This window comes from Calidris pugnax, unplaced genomic scaffold, assembly GCF_001431845.1.
Source record: "Calidris pugnax isolate Ruff unplaced genomic scaffold, ASM143184v1 scaffold125, whole genome shotgun sequence".
Classification (NCBI taxonomy): domain Eukaryota; kingdom Metazoa; phylum Chordata; class Aves; order Charadriiformes; family Scolopacidae; genus Calidris; species Calidris pugnax.
Window position 1 is genome coordinate 880,562 of NW_015090906.1, and position 23,891 is coordinate 904,452.

A 23,891-nucleotide genomic window follows, 5' to 3' on the forward strand; every position below is an offset into this window, starting at 1 on the left:
GAGACTTGGGTCCTCACTCTTTCCTACAACAACGGGTCAAGGATACTCCAGTCTGGTGAGGACTAAGCTTAGGCAACTTCCCTCAACTGCCTGCAAGGCCAGCTCAGCTGCATCCTAGCAATCCCAAGAAGTCTGATCCCTGGGCAGACCCAGATCCAGCAAGGCTCCTAGGCTTCTTCTCAGCAAAGCTACACGCTCATGGGCACAGGACCGTTATCCTTGGAGAGTAAGGACCTACAAACACTTCCTGACAGGATATTTGAGCAAGGGCTGGAGTCCAAGGGATGCTTCACCAGTTCATGTAAAGGTGAGGTTCTGTGCAAGGGATCTACCTGGTACGTGCTTTCTGGTTCCTCTTCCCACCCATCCCAGCCAGCAGAGACTCTGCAGCCACAGATTTCCAAAGCATGTGCTACACTGGAAATTCATGGCTTGAAATTTGTCTCAGTCTCCAGCACTTCGCTTTCTGGGTAGAAAACCAAACCCACAACCATGTATCATCTCCTAGGGTTTGGTTTCCTGGCAGTGCAGGAAAGGTGTCGTTTCTCTGCAGTAACATCTTCATCCTCTGTTGTCCCTGGGTGGACATTCCTTAATTTCTATCCCAGACAACTGCTCCTGCTCCAGCAGCAGCTCATTACCTCAGTCTTCCCCACCCCTTGTTTACCCCCAGGGTTGAAGCAAAGCAATGAGCCCTTGTTTCTTCACCCTATTTTTGCATCCAAGGATGAATTGAGGGTGCAGCTTCCGTTCCTTAGTTCCCAAGGAGGCACATCCCTTTCACGGAATCAAGGAATTCTAGAGATCATCTGGTCCAACTCCCCTGCCAAAGCAGGGTTGCCCAGAGCACATCACTTAGGGCTGCATCCAGGCAGGTCCTGAAGATCTCCAGAGAAGGGGACTCCACGACCTCCCTGGGCAGCCTGTGCCAGGGCTCTGCCACCCCCACCATAAAGAAGTTCTTCCTCATATTTGAGTGGAACTTCCCATGATCCAGCTTGTGCCCGTTGCCCCTCGTCCTGTCACTGGGAACCACTGAAAAGAGTCCGGCTCCATCCTCCCTCAACCCACCCTTTAGATACTTGTCAGCATTATTAAGGTCTCCCCTCAGCCTTCTCTTCTCCAGGCTAAAGAGCCCCAGCTCTCTCAGCCTTTCCTCATCAGGGAGATGCTCCAATCCCTTAATCATCTTGGCTGCCCTACTTTGGACTCCCTCCAGTAGTTCCCTGTCCTTCTTGAACTGGGGAGCCCAGAACTGGATGCAGTATTCCAGTTGTGGCCTCACCAGTGCAGAGCAGAGGGGGAGAATGACCTCCCTCGATCTGCTGGTCACACTCGTCCCTTCGCAGCCCAGGATCCCATTGGCCCTCTTGGCAACAAGGGCACATGCTGGCTCAATTTCCTACCTCTCACAGTCCTGGGGGCATTTGTGAAGATAAAGTATTGACCCACCTGTGACAGTTTAATCTCCTTTCCCTTGGCCAAAGAGACAGGAACTGGAAAAAACCTGAAGCTCTCATCATGCCAGCTGAAGGCTGATACCGATGTGGACTTTCACGCTGGTTTTGTGGGCTCCAGGTGAGAAACTCCTGCTGGTCTGACTGAGAACAGTCATCATCCACGAACCAGTTCCTTCTGGCATCCTCTCCTCTTCCTCAGAGAAATGACAGCACACAAACCCGGGGAGCGTTTTATTGTGCACTATTTATTCTGAATAAGGAGTCAACGGGAGACATCGCCAAGCAACGTCCCAGTTACATATTCATGGTCACCTACCAGTGACACCCCACCCATCAACTGGTATGGACCCGAGACTGAAGTGTAGGTAACGTGCCGAGCAGAGCTGCCCAGAAGAAGCACCAGTAGATGAGGGCTGCAAAATACCGAGGCGCACCTGGCCAGTTGCTTCACATCAAGTACCTTTCTCTTCCAGCCCTTGTGCAAGCAAAAAGAGGTATCAACAAGGCCTCTGGGACACGTGAGACTGCTGGTGGCAGTTTCATCAAATCACTGAGGTGCTGGTGGCTTCAGGCATTTAAAAATACCCTGTGATCCTAGGGGGCATGAGGTATGGGCAGCAGAAGGATCAGGTCCAGGAAAAGTTGGCCAAATGCCACCCAGAGACGTGCTTTCAGAAAAACACCTGTGTGAAGACAGCCCTCGGAGACCTGGTCCTGCTTGGTCTGAGAGCTACTGTCCCCATGCAGCCATGCCAGCAGCCCGGGCTGACATGGTGATGACTGGGAAAGACTTCAGGAAAATTTAAAAATGCCAAAAAAAAAAAAAAAGGGGGTAAAAGCTATTAAATGTAATCACTCAGCTCGTTAAAACCACTTGCAAAACGGTGCCAGATTCATTAAAATGCTTTTCAGAGGGGGAGCTGCAGGTTTGCAGCCACGAAGGTGCCGTAGAGTGGATGGTGCTGGGAACACCATACGGGCTGTGTGACAGGGACCTGCTGGTCTGCAGGGCAAACGCCACTGGCTTGCACTGCCAAAGCCACTGAAGGTCCTTTTTAACACATAAGCCAAGGTGACAGCTCAGGAACTGCCTGATATCTGTTCTTAAGGGTTCAAAGTGAGTAATTTTGGAGCCAAGACTGTGCTGTGGTTACGACCCTCTTACAGCCCTTTTTGGCCAACAGCTGAAAAACCTTGACAGGCTGGCATTTGCCCACCACGGTATTGACTTCACAAGTGCTTTGGGAGTTCACAGTCCTCCTGGTTCATAATGATTTGTCACTTAAAATTCTGGTGAGGTCACTCTACACCAGCCATTCAACATAAACTCTGGGATCCCTGGGGATTCCTTGGTGAGCTCCCCTCTAGCTGTCTCTTTTCTAGGTTAAATCTTGTAAACAAGTTGTTAGTAAGAAAGAACAGGCGTGAATGTGTGTTTCACATGCAGCCTTATTCAGTCAAGTTTAAAAAGATCAAAGCCAAATATCCATGCAGTGGCCTGGTAGAGACTTTGGGGATGTCCTGCTCATGAGGAATTGACTCTTCTGCTCATTCATCCCTAAAACCAGACTCCTCTCAGCGTTCCAGTACAGAAATGTGTGGTTTAAACACAGAAATCCATCTTTACGTTGTGAAAAAAAAAATAATATCAACGTCGGGTCAGTTAAGACTATTGAGAAATTTTGGCTGTTCCTCCCCTCTTGGTAAAAGTGTTTCTCCACCAATCTTCGGACCTTTTTTCTCCTAGAAACATGAACCATGGAGAATAGAAATTAAATGTGTGGTAAGATGTCTCCCAAACATTTCTTTGCCAGAAGTTGTGATAGGGCTAAATGATCCGATTAAATACTGACAGACACTTTGGGAACCCTGACATTCTGAATTCTTACAAACTTTGGTCAAAAGCAAGAAGCAAAAGCCCACTAAATCACAGCTGGCAGGCTCTGTGCACCTAAAAAATGTTTGGTTTTGCTCATAAGGGCACTGAAGCAAAGCGTGGTATGAAAGTACCAAGAGAAGGAGGCAGACTGGCTCCCACTTACCTTCAGCATCCCGTCTCGCTCCCACTTGAAGAGGCCACAGGTGCTGAAAGATGAAGGTGGCAGGTGAGGACCAGCGTGGTGTGTGTTTGGTGCCAGAACTAGTGCCCCACACCTTCCCCACACTGCTCAGCACAAGGACTGACCTTCCCCTTCGAGGACACTGTTTATGTGACTCCCAACAGGCAACTTGTGAACGGCTGGTGCGAAAGCCCCACTCACCATTTCACCAGCCTCATTTCTTACCTGCAGGGCTTTTTCGGGAGCCTGTCGAGGGAAATAGCTCGGTTTCCACAAGGACATTTGAAAAATCTCTTGATGGCGTCGTGCCAGTGGTAGTCGTGGTTCTCCTGCACACACGTCTCCAGAGGCTTGAAATAGGTGTAATTACACTGTCGGGGAGGAGAAAAAAAAAGAGTCGTGAGCTCTTCACCAGCACCTGAGACTGGTGACAGCTGAACATCTGGAGGAAAAGCACTTCTGTCTTCTCCCATCCCGAGGAGCCCACCAGTCTGAGATCATCACCCCAGGCTTTGTCACTGCTGCTTCTAACGCCATCCTCCCCTCTCTGCCACCACCCTCTGTCCCTGCTCCCAGCACCGCACGGGGCACACAGTGGCCCCTCTGTGCAGCCCCAAAACAGGCAGGAACAGGCAGCGAGTGGGAAAGTGCAGCAGGGGCTAAAATCACAGAATCACAGAATCTTCTAGGTTGGAAGGGACCTTAAAGATCATCTTGTCCAACCGTCAACCGAACTGACAAAAATAGACACCCACACAACAAACAAGAAGCATCACCATCACTAAACCATACCTCCCAGCACTACATCAACCCGTCTTTTGAACACCTCCAGGGATGGTGCCTCAACCACCTCCCTGGGCAGCCCATTCCAATGCCTGATAACCCTTTCAGTGAAAAAATTTTTCCTAATATCCAGCCTGAACCTCCCCTGGCGCAACTTGAGGCCATTTCCTCTTGTCCTGTCGCCTGTGACTTGAGAAAAGAGACCAACCCCCACCTCTCTACACCCTCCTTTCAGGGAGTTGTAGAGAGCAATAAGGTCTCCCCTCAGCCTCCTTTTCTCCAGGCTGAACACCCCCAGCTCCCTCAGCCTCTCCTCATAACACTTGTGCTCCAGACCCCTCACCATCTTTGTTGCCCTTCTAAAAACTCTGGGAATGGGAAGTAACTCCTTTCCCTTCAGCACATTTGGGATAGTAAGAAAGCTCCATTCCTCTGTCTGATAGCAAAATCCCTGGAAACACGGAGGAATCCCACCCAGTGTTATGTTTTCAAGGCATTTGGCTTCTTTTGCCACATAATATGGGGAACTGAGGGTCCTGGAACAAAGGACTTCAGAGAAGAGACTGGTAAATGTTTTCAGACATCAACACCCAAGGAACCCACTCGCATAAACGTTGAGTTGAGATGTTCAGCACAGCACGAAAGCCTGCCCTGCCAGTGCCTTCATGGTGTAGTCACTCAGTGCACGGGCTGCTCTCAGCAACAGGCACAAGGAATGAAACAGTCTCCATTTGATCCCTGCGCTGGACTGTGGCCAAGAGAGTGGCAGATGGGAGTCTTCAGGATGGTCCTGCAACTGTTCTGTACAACCCGTGTTCCACTCCCCTGCTGTTGCCCTGGCTCCCCTCCACTCACCGTTTTACACGTCACAACTCGACATTTCACTTCTTTGATGCTCCTCATCTTCTCTTCCAGTTCTTCCTTTTTCACCAGCGGCTGGAAGTATTGCTCCTGCAGCTCAGCCTCAGCCTGTGGGGGGCACACAAAAAGGGTGGTGGGGAGACAAAGATGGGAGAAGCCTCTCCATAAATGGCCTTAAGGCAAATTATTACTGGGCCTGCTTGAAGCAGACTGCAGTCTGGGAGCCAGAGAAACACCAAATATCTCTGGCTTCAAAAAAATCCATGTGGTGCACGTGCTGTGCTTCAGTGACACTGAGATGAGCCACCTCTGAGATGTACGAGTGGGAGTGTTTAACATCTGTAGGCAGATGTAACAAATGGAATTGGTTCTTAGCCAAAATACTACTCTTCAGAAGAGCTTTGAACAGCTAGGGCTTCATACCAATACAACATGTCTTAAGACCTGTGCCACTGGAGGTGCTATATCCCTGGGAACAAGCTCAGCAAGGTTCTCCCAATGGGAGAACCCCAACCTCTTGGGTCTTCAGGGGAACTGCCAGCATTTCACAGGCTCCACAACTCACACGAGTCCCAGATGAAGGTGGCAGGTGTCTTTACGTGACCAAGATGTCAAGAAATGAGGGACAAAATAGGCACGTGGCTAATTTGGTTTTAAGGTAGAAGGATTTCTCTGATCATCCACTAACCAGGAAACTTCAGTGATTCTTCCAAACACAGCAAAAAAATATGATGGCAACCTGACCTTACCATGGCTATGGCAATAATGCTGACTTGCCCTGTGTGCTCAGAGACTCTACTCATCAGGACAATGTGGTCCCTATGACACGTTTGGGTGCCTGCTTCTTGCTGAAATCACTCTGCGGAGTCCAGACAGCTCCGTAGTTCTGAGCCCTCAGTCACGACTGGATTGAGGCCATACCTCTTTCAGGACATCTGTGTGCTTGGACCTGGCATTCAGAATTTTCTGGAACTCTTCTGACTGCAGATAGGCCAGCTGCTCACGTTGTTTCTTTTGGGCAGGCTCCAGTTTGTCCATATCTAGGGAGACAAAAAGGCTCAGTCTTACAGAGACCAAGTTCAAAAGAAGGTTGTGATCTCTTAAGCATGACCACTGCAGGAGATTTTGGAAGTCTTGGGTATCTCAGGCAGATGTTGAGGTCAAACAGAAGCCTTTATTAGCTTAGGAGAACAAGAAGCCAAGTTCAAATATGGCTTCAGAAAAAAATAAAATAATTTTAAAAAATAACATTGCATCTTCTCTCAACTAGGAATTTTCACATCACTCCCAGGGGAGCAAGCAACGTTGCTTCTCTGACTGATGGAGAAGCTTTAAAGGGAATTAAGCAATTCATGCAAGATCACACAGTAAATCACCAGCAGGAAAACTCAAGTTCCCACAGAAAATGCAGATACCTTCCCAGGTGGGACTATTACATACCATTCTCTGCTTCTGTGCCTTGTGATTGAGCAACATTTTTCTCAACTCTTTCAACAATTTCTAGGACATCATCAACATCAGCTCTTTTCCTCTTGACGCTGTTTGGATCGGTTTTAGCAAGAATCTGGCCTTTTGCTCGTAGTCGGCGTATTGCAGCCAGCTAAAAAACAGGAAAGAGCAGTAAATGTGGTGCCAACCAGTCTAGCTCCCACGTTTCCACTTCCACAAGTAGCAGAGAAAGTCTGTCAAAAGGAGGAGACAGGATCTGCTGGCCTGAGACCGGAGCTGGCCAAAGACAGGCCCAATAGAATTCCCAGCTCTGCTGTACATCTGATTCACCACATCACCCAATCTCTTGGGACTTCCCAAACCATTACATTTCTCCTCAGACCTGTTACCAGGTTTGGTATCTCTGCAGCTGTACTTAAACCGCTTCACAAACCAGTAATTTTTCTAGAAGAATCAAATTCACTTGATATTTCCACATAAATTGGTAATAATTGGAAACTAATACAAAATTGCATGTAATTACTCCTTTCTGTACTCTCAGAATGCTAAGACTGCTCCTTGCTGGAAAAGAGAAGTTTCTTTGACAAACATGTAAAGAGATTTGTACCAAGGAAAGGTGCAATCTGTTCTGGCTAGAAACCAAAATGATCCAAACTCTTGGCACAACAGTTAAACTAGTTCAGTTGACCGTTATTTACCTGGTAAATGGAAAACACCCACAATGCACTGCACTAGCAATGCTAAAGAACAAACATGCACAATTCAGCATTCCAGGGATTTTCAGCACAAATCCCTGCCCCTTCTCAGCACTTCAGGTTTTTCATGCTTGTAAAAACAATTACTAGCAACAGGTTTTGCTCTGCTTTCTCCTGTAAAAATCACTTCAGCGCCTCCCATCCTGGTCCAGGACCGACCTACAACCTGATGGTTTAAGGTGTCCCAACCTCCCAAAACTCAAAAGCAGCCACTGGTGGACAGATTTTTGTCCCAGCTGCATGAAGAAGAGTACAAGGACAGCCACACAGCTACTCCAAACTGCTCTCCAGAAAGGTAATTTGCCTGAGGGGTGACAGACTGAGTCAGGTCATGAAGAATGGAGCCCGTCCTACTTAGAGAAGCTGCTGCTGTGCGTAAAGAGGTGTTTCTTCTGCAAAAAGCTCAGTGTCAGGCTCATGACTTAAATAAGATGCCCTGTATCCCCATCTCCTTTTCGCAGGTCCCATCCCAAGAGGCTGCTCTGTCCCCTGTTCTACTTGACATCTGCTGAAATTGCTGGTTATGTCAGTGGCTTTGGTGATGCACGCTTTCAGACACCAAGAGCAAGCTCACGAGCATCACATGTGAGACAGATCATAACAACTTGCTCCTGATCAGTTCAGGTGGACTGTGATTTAGCAAGAGACACCAGCTCCAGTGGCCAAACATCACACACACACAGGTCCCTGTTCCAGGGCTGTCCCACTGCTCTAGAAGTTGACTACAGGCAAGCCAGTAGCATGGACCTTGGTACTAAGAGCTGTCAGGAACCATAGGTTTGTTGTGTACTGTAATACAGCCCAGTGTGGTCCCACAAATCAGAAACTTCACCAAGATCAGCACTGAGCTGTCCTGTATCTGATCGAAGACTCCTCTGCTACCACAAACCAAACTTCCCTTAACCTCCCCTTCTTAATACTCAAAAGATTCAAAGAGCTGTTACCTTTTTGGCTTCTGCCAAGCTGCCTAGCTTTGGCATCGGGGGTGGAGACCCATCAAAGAAGAGGATATCTTCTCCTTCTGAGAAGCCTGTGCCCAGCCTGGGCCTTTGAGGAGTTGACATTTTTGCAGCTTTGGGAAACTCTGCCCCAGGCACTGGGGAAGGGAGCGAGGACTGTCTGGAGGAGGACGGGATAGCAGGGCTGCCGGCTTTACTCGTGTTCTGGAGAAACCTTGTCAGACAAGAATAATCCATTGGAATATGGACACAAATCAAAGAGGCAGAGAGGTTTGAGAAACAGGAGCAGAAGAGATGTTGACTGATTTTTCTCTAATTGGCCTTTTATTGCTAGAAAATCATGCAGCAATTCAGGCATTCAGAAGAAGAAAACAAGACTGGTGAGGAACTTACTGGGTGGCTGAAATCAAGAGTGACTTAAAGAAGTCACCAGAAGGAGTGAATGACTAAGTGTTTTCTGAAACAAAACAAAAAAAAGAAGCTGGGAGGTAGGAGCTGAAAGCACAAAAATGGGCTTCTTTGCAGAGCAGGCAGTTAAGTGGTGAGACTCCTTGTCACAGGGGTCACATAAATGCTTAGGTTTACATAGGTCATGGTGAAGAGGTTGGACAGGTTTGTGGGGAAAAAAAAAAAAGCAAAAACCTTTCATAAATCCTGTGACAGACACTACCTCTAGCTTGGAAAGTCCCTGCAATACATAGTCCTGTAGGCAGGGAGAATATCTGGGGGAAATATCATCATGAGTGTGCCTAGTCTTATTATTCTCCTTCAGGTTCTGTTTTGGTTCCTCTTGAGGCTATATCACTCTCAGTCTCACCCAGGGTGGCTCTTCTGAAGTTCTTAGGTTTGTTAACAAGATATGCACAAAACACTTGAAAATCTTAAGGTTCAGAAGACCCTTGCAAGACTGCAATGAACAAAACCAGGAGTCCTGACCCGTGCTCTAATCAGTCTCTTCCCATCGTGCTTTCCAGTTACTGGGCACTGTGCTGGAGCATTTGGTTCTCCACTGAGTACTGGGGTATTTCTATTTAAACCAAGTTTTTCTAAAAACAGCAAAACACCTCCACTGTTATAGTTAGGGACACAATAAAGGAACCCTTCCTGTGAAAGTCAGTATGTATTACCGCCTCTGAATCTCTTCAGATCGCTTTTTTCTGGCCTCCAGCAATTTCTGTTTCTGTTGCTTGAGCAGCGCTGAAGCAGAGATAGACTGGAAATTGGCCCCTTGCTTCTTTTCAGCATCTGGGAAAAAAACCCAAACCAAACCAAAATGAAAAAATGGCACTAATGGTTGCTCAGGAGGAGATTTAGTGTTTTCAGCAGTGGGTTTTCCTTCAGGGAAAAGGACAATACCTGCTTTGGTCCAGTGTTTGCAGAGGTTTCTTGCTCCAAAGGTCGGTTGTGCCAGCAGTTCCTTGAATTCCTCAGAACATTGCATGGGTCTCTTTGCTGCACCTGGGGTGGAAGAGGCAGAAAATCCAACAGATTTGGAGCCAGGAAGGGAAGCAGTTCTGGCTTTAGAGATCTAGAGTAGTCCAGGTTGGAAGAAACTCCTGTGAGTCACCCGAGTGAGCACACCCCCAACACAAGGCCAACTTCTATGTTGTATTTTGCTGACATTTCTACCCCTTCAACAATTTCATTAGACAGTCATTTCCCCATCAGCCTTGGCTATCTTTGGTGCTCCCACCATTCCCATTTTTAGAATGCTTGAAAGCCCTGAAGCCACCACATCTTATCCCTGGAGAATTAAGGGCAGCTAGAGACAGGACACACACTGCGATGTCTGAAATAAGGGCAACTGAGGGAAATGAAAGATGTGAATACGACATCTAAGTGGCATCTAGAGCACGTAGTTTGAATAATCTGTCATCTGCTCTCCACCAAGCATAAAGAGGGTGTAATATTAAGTGCTTTTCAGAAAACAAACGGTGGCAGAGAAAAATTGGTGACATCCCAACGGCTGTGGAAGGAACAGACTGCAGATCACAAAAGAAAAGCACTAGAAACAGGCTGGGTACTCAGGAGGTCCCCCTGCATTGCAGCCCTGACTCTGATTTATACTTGGTATTCCTCGGAAGCTTTCAAGATTGACAGAAGTCATTTATTTTAATCAAATAAAATAAATTCTCTGGTTCAAAGTTCTTAAAACTTCCAATTCCCATTAATCTGGCAAAGATCTTCTGTCACTGTCCAAAGACAGAAGAGGAGACTTAATTCAGGGGCACTGATGAAAAAAAAGATGCATGGAGCTACACAGTTGCTTAGTTACATTTGCCTTGCAGCTGTGATCTCAAGAGGGAAGAGGAGTTCTGATCAATTGAGAAAGCAGCCTGCAAACGGCTATCTCTGTAGCAAAGCAATTGCCAGATTTGTTCAGTGAGTAGCAGGGTCCTGGGACACATCTACACATCAAGCTGGCAATATCTGGAGGGGGAAGAGACTACAGGGGTAGTTAGGTACCAATTTTCTGCCTGGTTTCCTGGACAATTGCGTCAGCTCCTCTCACGACCAGATTGGAGAGAGTGGTTTGAATCTTTCTTTTCGGCGCTGCAGCCGCTGCACTAGAAAGAGGAAACAAAACCAGAACATCAGAGTTTTCCCATGCTCAGAGCAAGGACAGGAGCTTGAACACTAGCCCAGTGCTTCAGCAAAACTCCAGCCACCCTTTGTTTAATCCAAATTGGTGCCTCTCTACTGTTATCTGTCTGTGGGAAGGACATGGGTCTAAATCCATCTGTCTGTCTGTGGGAAGGACATGGGTCTAAATTGAAATTCTAGCACATTGTTTAGGATCTCCCATTTCCCCTTGGTTGAAATATGTATCTCCTATGTATTGCCAGAACGTTAAACATAGGTCATGGCTAAGCCTTGCTCACAGCTAGTTCCAGGGATGGAGAGGAGGCTGGAATTGCTTCATTACTGTGGAGTCACACCAGTTATCAGAGGGCAGAGATAAGGGAATGAAAGAGTCCAGAGAAGGGCGACAAAGATGGTGAGGGGTCTGGAGAATAAGTCTTATGAGGAGAGGCTGAGGGAGCTGGGGTTATTCAGCCTGGAGAAGAGGAGGCTGAGGGGAGACCTTATTGCTCTCTACAACTACCTGAAAGGAGGGTGTAGAGAGATGGGGATCGGTCTCTTTTCTCAAGTCACAGGCGACAGGACAAGAGGAAATGGCCTCAAGTTGCGCCAGGGGAGGTTCAGGCTGGATATTAGGAAAAATTTTTTCACTGAAAGGGTTATCAGGCATTGGAATGGGCTGCCCAGGGAGGTGGTTGAGGCACCATCCCTGGAGGTGTTCAAAAGACGGGTTGATGTAGTGCTGGGAGGTATGGTTTAGTGATGATGCTCCTTGTTTGTTGTGTGGGTGTCTATTTTTGTCAGTTAGGTTGACGGTTGGACAAGATGATCTTTAAGGTCCCTTCCAACCTAGAAGATTCTGTGATTCTGTGAAAGCCGCATGCAAGCAAAGGGCTCAATCCAGCTGTGACTTTGTATTTCCACAGCTGCCTTCAGTGGGATTTGGATGAAGGACCTGACCCCTCCATGCTAGTTATGGGATGTGTACAGATCTACTGACCTCGGTCACTTAATAGCACACAGGGTGTACCACTGTCTCTTCATTAACACATAGTGATACTGTATTGTCTCAGTCAAGGAAGGGAGGAGGAAATACAGAATACACTGACACTGAGCCTGGGATTAAATGCAATGAGCCATAACGAAATACAATAAGGGAATGGCACTGAAAAATACTCTTCTTGGAGACTCAAACGCTTGGGATCTCATGAGAAAGTGCATTTCATCCACTGAAACAAAATGCCACCTGACTGCACAACACAGTATTAATGAGGCAAAAAACACCCCATACCACATCTTAACACTGATTGTTAAAATTTTTCCATCAAACAACAGCTCTGATCTCCCATCCCATGACGCCAGGAGAATTACACCAAACATGGGGCATTTATTTCTATTTGGTGAACGTAGTTAAGTCAAAGGGAGCTCTCACCCTAGAGATAGCTCCAGGCTCACTTGTATATGGGAGGTAAACGCTGTTTAAAAGCAGTGAACTGTGCTTTAGCCCAAGGGAAATAAGTGGTTTATCTTACACCGAGGCTGCGTATGCTGCTGAAGAGACGCCTCCATAGTAAAACCCATCCTGACACAGCCTCTCCTTCAAAGTAGGGTTTTTCCGACCAACTTTTTTAGGAATGCGACCCCCAGAGAAGGTAGACTGCAGATCTGCCCGCTTCGAGCTCAGCTTCTTGTACTGGGATTGTATGTGATACTGACAATATTCACAGTCGTTCTGAAAAGAAATGGGAGAAGCCTGTTGCAGAACACTAGCAATTAAAATTTACTTCATTCCTCTCACCTACATGCATCCTAAACCAAAGCAACATCTCTATTGTGGTACTCCGGCATTTGATCAACTCAGCAAAAATATGCCCACACTCCAGCAGTGAAAAACAAAACTAAAACTGCCCATGTTAATCACTGGAAAAACACTCCATGTGTCAAGGACTTCCTCCATCCCAGGAATAAATATTCTGGCAGCTGGACCAGGGAACTCATTGGGTTAAAGCTGTCTCTGAAAAACATAACCACTCCCAAGAAAAACCTCCCTTTGTTTTACCTTGGATGAGTTCTCTAGTGCAGTGCATGGAAGCTTGCAGCGCCACTAAGGAAAGTGAAAGGGTGTGGAGATGGTGACAGTCATGGGTCAAGACCATCTCTTTTCACTGCAGCACCAACTTTGCATTTAGGGAGCTACCGTGCTGCTGCTCCAGTGCCCTCACAGAAGCAGCTCCTCTAGGTTTCATTTCTCAGTTTCTCCACTCAATTTAACTAGTTACAAGTCAAGATCCAGAAACATGTCGGGGTCAGAGCATCAGTACAAAACTCAGCAGCCAGATTTTCACCAACAGCTTAGACTACTGAGATACAGACCAGGTTCACAATCTGTGCACAAGGATCACCGTTCTTCTTCCTGGCTTTGCAAGTGCCCAGGTCCAGAGCTTCACCCATGAGAAGGATCTTCTGGGGATGATCAACAGACAAACACACCTAGAAAGAAATCAGAACACGCCTTCAGAAAACATTTCTTCATGGAAAGGGTTATCCAGCATTGGAATAGGCTGCCCAGGGAAGTGGTTGAGGCACCATCCCTGGAGGCATTCAAAAGATGGGTTGACATGGTCCTCCAGAATATGGTTTAGTGTTTTTTTTTTAAATAGCTTATTTCTTATTTATTTTTTTGTCAGAGTTAGGTTGATGGTTGGACTAGATGATCTTTAAGGTCCCTTCCAACCTAGACAATTCTATGATTCTATGATTCAGGAAGACTCTATGGGCTTCTCTCTAGATGCCACTGGTTTGGCTCTGGTCCAGTTTGGTACCTCTGGTATTAACAATGCAGCTTTAACATGTGGGCCTAGCTTAAGAAAGCCACATGTTCTGTTTAGATTGAGAAAAGGCTCAGTTAAAAAAAAAAAAAAGTTAATTTCTTTCTCAAAAAGAGATGAAAAATGTTGCATTTCTATGTTCAGAACCGCAAAGAACCAAGGACCAGCAGAGGCAAATTTAGCTGTGCTATAAATGATGGTCCTGTACAACCACTTGGCTCTGATGCCACCATGGCAACCACATTCAGCAGAGGATGGGAAGAAGAGATGGACTAAAAGCTCTCTGTCCCTCTCCTTATGTTTAGGGTACCATCAAAACTGATTCCTGTGGTTCAAGGAGAGTGTCTACCTCACACAATCAGGGATAGTAGGAATTCTGTCTGCAGATAAGAAACATGTCAAGAAGTCAGCTTTAATGTAGGTCTAAATGTGGACATTTTAGCTAAGAGCCATTCTTAACAGTTGAATACAGCCCTTACATTAAATCTGGTATGTTTTTCTTTGACTCACCAGTAGGACTTTCTACTGCTCATTCATGTTAATTTAAGCAATTATATAGCTTAATAGACAATTAATGAGATTCTTAATTTTTCCATTTGGAGAATTTAAAATGCAAAACACTACATCACCAGCTACTAGATTGAAATTCCCCTTGACAGAAGTCAGTAAGAACAGTTTCCATTCCAGTGCAATTAAAAAGATATTAGAAGAATTAATTTATTAGGAAAATGAAGCCACCTTAAATGTTTTGATACATAAAAGTAATTAATCATGTTCTGCATTTATAAGTAATTGATTAAGCAAGTGAAGTACTATGTATCAACTTACTATATAAATAAACAATGTATTATAATAAATCAAATATTGCTTCTTCTCAATCATGATTTTGGAACCAATAAATATTTTGCAATCACATCTCATGCTTAAATTTGAAGAGAGAGATGAGCTTCCCCACCTTTTTCAGATTTTAGAGACCTCTTGGCTGAAATGGGCTTTGCACTGAGGAAACTGAATAAACTGAAACGAAAAAACACACCCTACATCTGTGGAAAAGCTGACTGCTACTGAGAGCAGATGAAACACTTGAATAAACTCTGGTTTTAGATGCTTAGTAGGACTTCTTGAAGTTCAGACTTCCAGAAGTCCAGGAGCAACCACACAACCATCTGAATGCAATTCAAGCTGTTCAGGCAGACTGCCGTAATTTCAGCCTTAACGTGTGTTATAAAGCTAAATCTCAAGTAGATATGAAAAAGTATCAGCTATGTTTTTTTTCTCTACAGCTGATGGGCAAGTGAAAAATCCTCTCACCTCATCTGAGCCTTCTTTAGGTTTCATAGGGTTAGCATTGAGCAGCCCGATGACTGTGCCTTGGTCTGTCTTCCAGTGCTCTTTGTGGACATCACCAAACAAGAAGAGTGAGACATATTGGTTGAGATCCCGTAGGTCGTTCAGCCGCCAAATACTGAAGGTTCTGCCCTGGAACAGACATTTCCTTTCAGCTCTCAGCACGAGGACACTGACTGCCCCCTCTTGCTGTTGCTTTTGAAGAGTTACTCTGATTTTTTACCCCCCCCCAGGTTTTCCTGATTCAGAAAAGCACAATTTGTAACCTTAGCAGAGATTAGATAAAATATCTCCAGCCATGCCACACAGCCATTTCTGGGATTCTTAAAGGCTGAAATAGAACAACAATAATTGCTATCACCAATTCCCAGACATTAAAGCTGGACAGCACTCTTGATTGCTGAATAAAGAGGTTTTTACCCCACTGAACAAGTAAAACCAAAGCAAATCTCTGTTTCATCAATGACTTTCTAGAGAACATGTACACCACATAGGACAGAATGACCTCTAGGGAAGTGACAGAAGAAGAATGTGGTGGCACATTTAAAACAAGAGGGCTGACTAGAAAGACTGAGAGTCACCATTTTTTTCCACACTGGCATTTAACATGTAACAGTGGATGAACAGATTTAGGCAGATTTATGCCATGGCTACTTTTCTTACATTAGTGTCTGGACAGTTGTACCAGATAAACGAAGGACTTAACCCTGAGGACTAAAACCTCAGGACTAATCTGAGGACACTTCTGTGTGAAACCAGAGAAGCCAAGATCTTTAACATATTAGCTTTTCATTAACTACATGGAATTGACTGATTAAGTTGAAGACCTAACTAGTTTCTCAGGAAAGCAAGACCAACATTGCACTTGGACTGAGCAAGGGAGGCAACTAAGTTACTCACATTATTTGCGCTCTGAGGAGTGACCTTCTTCACTATGACTCCAAATGTTACCCAGTCTATTTCCTCCAGATTTTCTGTAGCAAGTTTGCTCTTCAGCTGGGACAGTCGGAGGAGCTTCCGGTTAGCCATTTTCCTGTCCATTTCAGCTGATGAAACCCGGGGTTTTCTAGATCAAGCAAAAGCATGGAAAAGAGAACACATCCATTGGCACAAACGGACAATCAAAACCATCCAGCATTCTCCTGGGGAGGCTACGTCTCGCAGCAAAATGCCCCTGTGCCTTATTTCACCCTGAGGTCACTTGAAACAAAACCCCTGTCCCTCAGTTCAGGACACTGCACAAATACCAGAAAGCTACAGATCACGCCAGTCTTTGTCCAGAAAGCTGCACTGCAACTTAGCCCCGAGCCTCCATTAACTCTGCTCATTTCAGGAATGATTGAGTATGAATGACTGAGCACGGATTGGAAACCCAGCACGGCTTCTAGTGAGGGAAGGCACGGTGAGTATTCAGGGACCTCTTGTGGCCACATGGAGTACGGGGATCCAAAGCAGCTCCGGAGTTTTCTAATTTTGGGGCAAAATCTGCTCAGCACAGCCCATTGCCTCCCTCTTCCACCACTGAGACATCCCAGACAAGGCAGCACTAATAAAATTATAGCTTTTTTGCAGCTGGAACACAACTGGGCTTTGCACAGCCCGTTGCTTCCCTCTTCCACCACTGAGACATCCCAGAGAAGGCAGCACTAATAAAATTATAGCTTTTTTTGTTAGAAAAGAGCAAAGGTGAAAATAGAAACACGGTACTAAGCCGAAAGTCAACGTTACCTATTTACTGATCAACCAGCCAATGCTGTGGCTTTCTATTGCATCTCCTAATGACAATTGACTGATCTGACATGGTTAAACGATGGTTAATCAGAAATCCAGTCACTTGTGTGACTACCATCACAGGACACTGGACTGATTGCGCTTTCTTTCCCGTTACTGGAGGGTGATATCCCCAAACAGAGCTGAGTGCTGGGCTGCTGACCTTAATCTCAGTCCCGAGAAGGTTTCCACAGACACTGGCTGAGTTGTTGCACCGGAGCATGTGGTCACGTGAGGAGTCTTGTCTCTGGTCCCCTTACTGGGTGCGTTCCCTGCAGCAGACGTGAGAGGCTGGAACGCCAGACTGAGGACTTGGCGTGGAGGGGGAGTCTTGTTCTCTTTAGTGGGGAAAAAAGTAAGAAAAAGAATCTTGATAAGGAAAGAAAACTTCTAAATAAAAATAATACTAACTTACACCTGACCAGAGACAGGAGTCTAACATACCTGCTGAGGATGCTTTTGATTTCTGGATTCCTCGTTTGGTTGGCGGTAAAGGATTGCCCAGTTGGGCCGAGAAACATGGCGACTCTTGCAGCTTCTGAACTTTCCTTTCCTTTAAGGGTGGACAGGGAGATTTACCTGGCCAGGAAAACAGAAAAAAAGTGTTCAAGAGATCTAAGGATCTGGGCTTAAATACTAAGAACCGCTCCAAGCTAAGTAATTATCTGAATAACAAGCCCAAGTCAGGGTCCCACACAGAAACCCTTCAGCTAAGTTGCCAGCATCTGAAGTGCAACAGCCAGAAAAGTCCCAATGACTCTTCCCCCACAAGCACCTAAAGTTTTGGATGTCGCTGAAGCCACAAAGCTGTGGAAAGTAGATACAAACCCTTGCTTTTCAATTTTAATTTATAACTTTATTACTACACCCAATGTGCTACAGCAACAAACATAGCTCTATTTTCTGTCATCTGCCAGTAAGAAGGGACACTTCCAGCAGAAGACCCTGGAGCAGTTCTGTCATGAAAGCCACCTCATGTAGCAGCAAGCCATGATGCAGATACTGTAGCTCCCTGAGTTAGTCTGTAGCTGCAGGAAACAACATGTGTGGGAATATACCAGACCACCCTTCCTCCCTGCTATTCAGTGCCCACTTTAGGATTATCTGGAGTCTTGCCTATAAATTGCACACTGGTAGGCCCACACAAATCATGAACTCATTTAATTAGTCTCATTACCAGGAGTTTTCTTCTCAAGGCCTGAACTGGATTGCTGCCCAATAGCAGTCTTCTGCAACTGCTCCTGCAACGTCTTCATCTGTTCTTGCAATTTTTTCAGCTCAGCTAGAGAAGAGGGGAGAAGAAAAAGGATAATAATGAAAACAGCAGGAAGCGATTGCAAACAGGAATTTATGAGATCCCTGGAAGTCTGGCAGTTTCACTACATCATAGGAAATTCAAAAACAAAGACCCAAGCCACAATACAGATGTACTTGACTCTGGATAGCTCGCAGTGAAGGGCCACTTTTTCATACAGCCTGGAGCTGATTTTTCTCATATAAATATTTTCCTTGACCACAGTATGTTCCTTGCCATAGTGCATGTACCTTTCCTCCTGAAGTTCAACAAGTTGTCCAGAGAAGCTGTGGATGCCCCATCCCTGGAGGGGTTCAAGACCAGGCTGGATGGGGCTTTGAACAACCTGGTCTAGTGGGAGGTGTCCCTGCCCATGGCAGGAGGGTTGGAACAAGACAATCTTTAATGTCCCTTCCAACACAAACCATTCTATGATTCTATGACAGTAAACATAAGACAATTTAAATGGCTGATGATTGTACTATTTACTATAAAGAAATGCTTCTAATATAATCAAATATGTGGCCTGGACACAGGAAGGCTCTGTGCCCAGCTCTGCTTCCACACTGACTAGTACGGCAGAACCTTCTGCTGTTAAGTCCTGTGGGGGAAGGAGAGCTGTGCTGGTGAAAGATGCCAGGGTGACAGCCTTGAAGACTGAAGCAACACTGCTTTTCATCAGACAAGGTGCAGGTACACAGGTAACCTTCTCTATCTCTATATCAGAGTTAGGTTGATGGTTGGACTAGATGATCATAAAGGTCCCTTCCAACCTAGGTGATTCTGTGATCCTGCTCAGCAGAGCCAGTTTAGTTTCCCTGGCTTGCTTCAGTCATCTGTCTCTTTTTTTGGCGGGGCTGAGGGGGAGGAACAGGTTTGGTGAGTTTGGTGACTGAGCACTGAAAACTGGACTTAAACTTTCACAAAGACTTTCTGTATTCCCCATCCTAAACCGAGAAGCAGCAGACCCTACCTTCTGCCATTAGCTCTCTAGAGACAAGATATATACAATAGAATAAAGATGCTGTTACCTTGCAGTTCTTGGTTGGTCTTTTCTTTTGCCTGACTGGGAGCTGAAGTGGGGACAGATTCTTCTGCCTCCTCCTCTTCCAGCAGGTCATCCACATCTCCAAACAGCATAGCCAGGTTCTCCTTCTGTTCATCAATCACGTTAGACTGAGAAGCAGCAGACCCTACCTTCTGCCCATTAGCTCTCTAAAGACAAGATACATACAACAGAATAAAGATGCTGTTACCTTGCAGTTCTTAACCGAGAAGCAGCAGACCCTACCTTCTGCCATTAGCTCTCTAGAGACAAGATATATACAATAGAATAAAGATGCTGTTACCTTGCAGTTCTTGGTTGGTCTTCTCTTTTGCCTGACTGGGAGCTGAAGTGGGGACAGATTCTTCTGCCTCCTCCTCTTCCAGCAGGTCATCCACATCTCCAAACAGCATAGCCAGGTTCTCCTTCTGTTCATCAATCATGTTGTCCTCAGCATCAACCTCCTCAGTGTAGGATGCATCATCTTCTGCATCAAAGAGCTCATCATATTCATCTGGTTCTCCACCCTCATCCTCTGGGGCGTCTTCCTCCTCAGGAGAATTCCCCTCTTCAGTTGCTTCGCTTTCTTCCAGGAGAGAGGCCAACAGATTTGGTCTTCTCTTTTGCCTGACTGGGAGCTGAAGTGGGGACAGATTCTTCTGCCTCCTCCTCTTCCAGCAGGTCATCCACATCTCCAAACAGCATAGCCAGGTTCTCCTTCTGTTCATCAATCACGTTGTCCTCAGCATCAACCTCCTCAGTGTAGGATGCATCATCTTCTGCATCAAAGAGCTCATCATATTCATCTGGTTCTCCCCCCTCATCCTCTGGGGCATCTTCCTCCTCAGGAGAATTCCCCTCCTCAGTTGCTTCGTTTTCTTCCAGGAGAGAGGCCAACAGATCCAAGTCATCATCAGCTACAGCAAAAATTAAACTCAGCATTATTTCTTCCCAGTTAGAGGAAAGCTGCCACGGAATAAAATATCCACGTTACTCTAATCACAAGCTAATGACAACCAAAAGCAAATCAGAACAGCAAGTGGCATTCTTAAAAAGCTACTTCAACTTTGCCTAAAGGAAGAAAAAGCAGCTTCCTGACAGGTTGGATGGAATGGAAATGTGGTTACAGACACTCTGGGTTTATGATCCAGGCTGGCTGGTCAGCAGAAAATTTGCAGGCTACTCAGCACTGGAACTACTTCAACTTTGCCTAAAGGATGAAAAAGCAGCTTCCTGCCAGCCGGTTGGATGGAAACGTGGTTACATACACTCTGGGTTTATGATCCAGGCTGGCTGGTCAGCAGAAAATTTGCAGGCTACTCAGCACTGGCTTTTCCTCCTATGCAGCTGCTTGTACAATAGCTGCTGTTACAAGGAAAAGCCTTGGGACTTGTAAAGGTGCAGCCAGGAGCTCTACAGAGACACCCACGTAGCTTTTGCCAACAGAAGCTGAAGAGGAAGATGCAAGGCAGGCAAGAAAGCATATCCCCAGATATGCTTTGCTCCAGAAAATAGAAAGCAAAGAAAAACCAAAGGGACAAATAATGGATAAAAGAAAATCAAGTTGAGATAGAAATGGGACAGACAGAGCAGAACTAAAATGCAGAACAAAACAAGAAATTTATTTAACTTTTGTTGCCAAAGAAAACAAAATCAGGGAAGGGACAAAGCAGCCCCACAGAAAGGTGACAACAATGAAGGCAAGTGACCACCTCAAAGGCCTCCACAAGTGAAGTCAGTGCAACATAATTTCCTTTGCTATGACATTTACCATTTCTGGTAAATTTCTCAACGCTTGAACTTATTAACTTATGTATTGGTCAGAAGACAATTTTCCTGCTGAAAGTAAGAGTACTTTTCCCCTTACCGTCCATGATTTCACCAGGATTTCTTCAAGAGCCCCTCAAGAACAATATTCTCTGTTACGGGGAGAAAAACAGTGAAACTGTTAAAGTGGCTATAACTCAACTAGAAATATATATTGTGTTTAGGCTCCTTATTTGATGATTCGCAAACCACCAGCTTGGTTTTGTTTACAAAAAGCTGCAGATGAGGACTCCACTAAATTTAATACCCTCAGGTACATTTTCTACATTTAAAGTCTAATCTATGCTGAACGCACTGCAGTGTAAGGGCACTACTTTTAGAAAAAAAGCCCATTAACAGGCAAAGATTTTAAGAAATGCCTACCTTATTCTCCTAGTAATAACCATTTCCACCTCATCAGTCCTGTGTTCAGTTGTCATTTGAAAATGGAAGAAAGTAGCAGGGTTTCGCTCTCTCTTCACATTTCTTATTCTTAAAAACATACGTTCTACATTTCTCACACCTCCTCTGTTTCATGGACACATGTCCATGAGAAATAATCAGCACAGGCAGACATGAATGGCCAAGGGAAGACTGGATAACAGAAGAGAAATCCACTGGGGATGGATTATTCACAAACCCAAACTGTAACTCTGTGCTTACACAGCTTTTCTGCTTCAAGGACTTCTGTTTCGCCTATAAATTCCACTTTTAATAGTACTCTCTTTTCTCTTGCCCCAGAAAACGTATTTTCAGCAAAGAATAATACAAAACTCAAGAGCATACATGAGCAGGTGTGGCTCTGCTGCAGAGTGGATCCTGGGGGTCCCAAATCAGAGCTCAGCTGTGCCATGCCTGCCACCCCACCTCCCCTCTCCCCAGGGACCACAGGATCCCCATCCCTCAGTGGATCTCTTTGTCTTCTCCAGTGCTGCCCAGGATCGACCCTCCTCTCACCATGGGATCCTCATTTATAGAATCATAGAGTGGTTTGGGTTGGAAGTGACCTCAAAGATCATCTCGTTCCATCACCCCTGGCATGGGCAGGGACACCTCCCACCAGACCAGGTTGTTCAAAGCCCCATCCAGCCTGGCCTTGAACACCTCCAGGGATGGGGCAGCCACAGCTTCTCTGGGCAACCTGGGCCAGTGTCTCACCTCCATCGCAGTAAAGAATTTCTTCCTAAAATCTAATCTGAATCTCTCCTCTTTCAGTTTAAATCCGTTCCCCCTCACCCTATCACTGCACTCCCTGATCTCCCTCCCCATCTCTCCTCTAGGCACCCTTCAGATACTGGAAGGGGCTATAAGGTCTCTCCGGAGCCTTCTCTTCTCCATGCTGAAGAAACCCAACTCTCTCACCCTGTCCTCACAGCAGAGGTGCCCCAGTCCTCCGATCATTTTTGAGGCCTCCTCTGAACACCTTCCAGCAGGTCCTTCTTGTGCTGGGGGCCCCAGAGCTGGTGATCATTTTTGCGGCCTCCTCTGAATCCCTTCCAGCAGGTCCTTCTTCTGCTGGGGGCCCTGGAGGCAGCACTTCAGGTGGGAGTCTCACCAGAGGGGAGCAATCCCCTCCCAGGCGGCACTTCAGGTGGGGGTCTCACCAGAGGGGAGCAGAGGTGCAGAATCATAGAATCACAGAATGGTTTGGGTTGGAAGGGACCTCAAAGATCATCGAGTTCCAACCCCCCTGCCCTGGGCAGGGACACCTCCCACCAGACCAGGTTGTTCAAAGCCCCATCCAGCCTGGCCTTGAACCCCTCCAGGGATGGGGCATCCACAACTTCCCTGGGCAGCCTGGGCCAGTGTCTCATCACCCTCATAGTAAAAAATTTCTTCCTGATATCTAATCTGAATCTTTTTTCTTCCAATTTAATCCCCTCCCTCGCCCTGCTGGCCACGCTGCTGGGGAGACAGCCCAGGATATGGTTGCCTTTCGGGGCTGCGAGCCCACATTCCCCTCAGGGCCGCCCCCCCACACCTCAGGGCCGCCCCCTCCAACCCAGTGAAACCCTGACCCCCCCCTCCAGGGCTTCCCGGCAGATCCCCGATCCCTCACCCCCAGGGATCGCTCTCGGGGCTCCCAGACTCCCATCCCCAGGGATCGCTCTCGCTTTTCTCGCCCCCCCGCACCCCGATCCCCCCGGCCTTTCCCCTCAGGCCGCCCCGCTCACCGCCAGCCGCGCGCTCCCGGGCACCCGCCAAAACTCCAACCTGGCCCCGCCCCGTCCCGCGCATGCGCGAGGGCAGCTCGGGGAGGGGGGGGGCGGTGCGCGCCCGCGCCATCCTTACTCCTGGCAGTTTCGGGGTCAGTTGAGGCCGCCCGCCGCCATCTTGGTTGTGGGCGGGCGGGACAAGGATGGCGCCTCACCTATTCCACATCAAGTCAGGGTCCTGATTGTGGGACACGCTGCTACACCAAGAATGTCCTTTGTTAAAAACAGAGATATGTGGACAAGTAATAATTCACGGACACATAACATCTAGTCACTTTAAAACAAAAATACATTTTATCTTTCATCTAAGGGAAAACAAAGGGGATGAACTCTTAAACCTGTGCTAATGAGCATCTGTTGGCTGTGGCCACCTGTCATGGTAAGTTGTCTGCCCTCTGGACAGTTAATGTCACTGTGTTAATGATGACAACAACAGAGAAGTACTCCCCCCTGCTGCATGAACACATTTCAGAGTTGTAGTTTTATTCTTTGCAGTTCCTTGTCCCTCCTCATTTGCACTATTGGACCTACTATCTTATCTTTCCATGGAGACCTACTTCAGCTAATGCCCATGTCTTCCCATTGGTATTCCTGTGCTAAGACCCTCTCTCTTTCTGCAGCCTCTTAAAACGATTAATTTTGACTTGATGGATGCATAAGTAATTCCTCGTTTGG

At 46.5% G+C, this 23,891-nt stretch overlaps 1 protein-coding gene across 1 annotated transcript; it reads right to left on the bottom strand.

Annotated features, from left to right (window-relative positions):
- Nucleotides 1–1,686: 1,686 nt before the first annotated feature.
- Nucleotides 1,687–23,233, bottom strand: MCM10 (minichromosome maintenance 10 replication initiation factor). The gene is made up of 21 exons (XM_014949126.1): nt 23,175–23,233; nt 21,062–21,113; nt 19,948–20,111; nt 19,499–19,655; nt 18,033–18,137; nt 17,300–17,434; nt 17,019–17,193; nt 15,986–16,151; nt 15,050–15,217; nt 13,284–13,400; nt 12,443–12,642; nt 10,794–10,894; nt 9,684–9,785; nt 9,455–9,572; nt 8,313–8,541; nt 6,605–6,764; nt 6,086–6,204; nt 5,159–5,272; nt 3,746–3,891; nt 3,503–3,545; nt 1,687–3,203 (listed from the first exon to the last, which is right to left on the bottom strand). Exons 2-21 carry the CDS (start codon nt 21,066–21,068, stop codon nt 3,120–3,122), a joined length of 2,610 nt encoding a protein of 869 aa, XP_014804612.1. The 5' UTR covers nt 21,069–21,113; nt 23,175–23,233; the 3' UTR covers nt 1,687–3,119.
- Between the last annotated feature and the right edge of the window lie 658 nt (nt 23,234–23,891).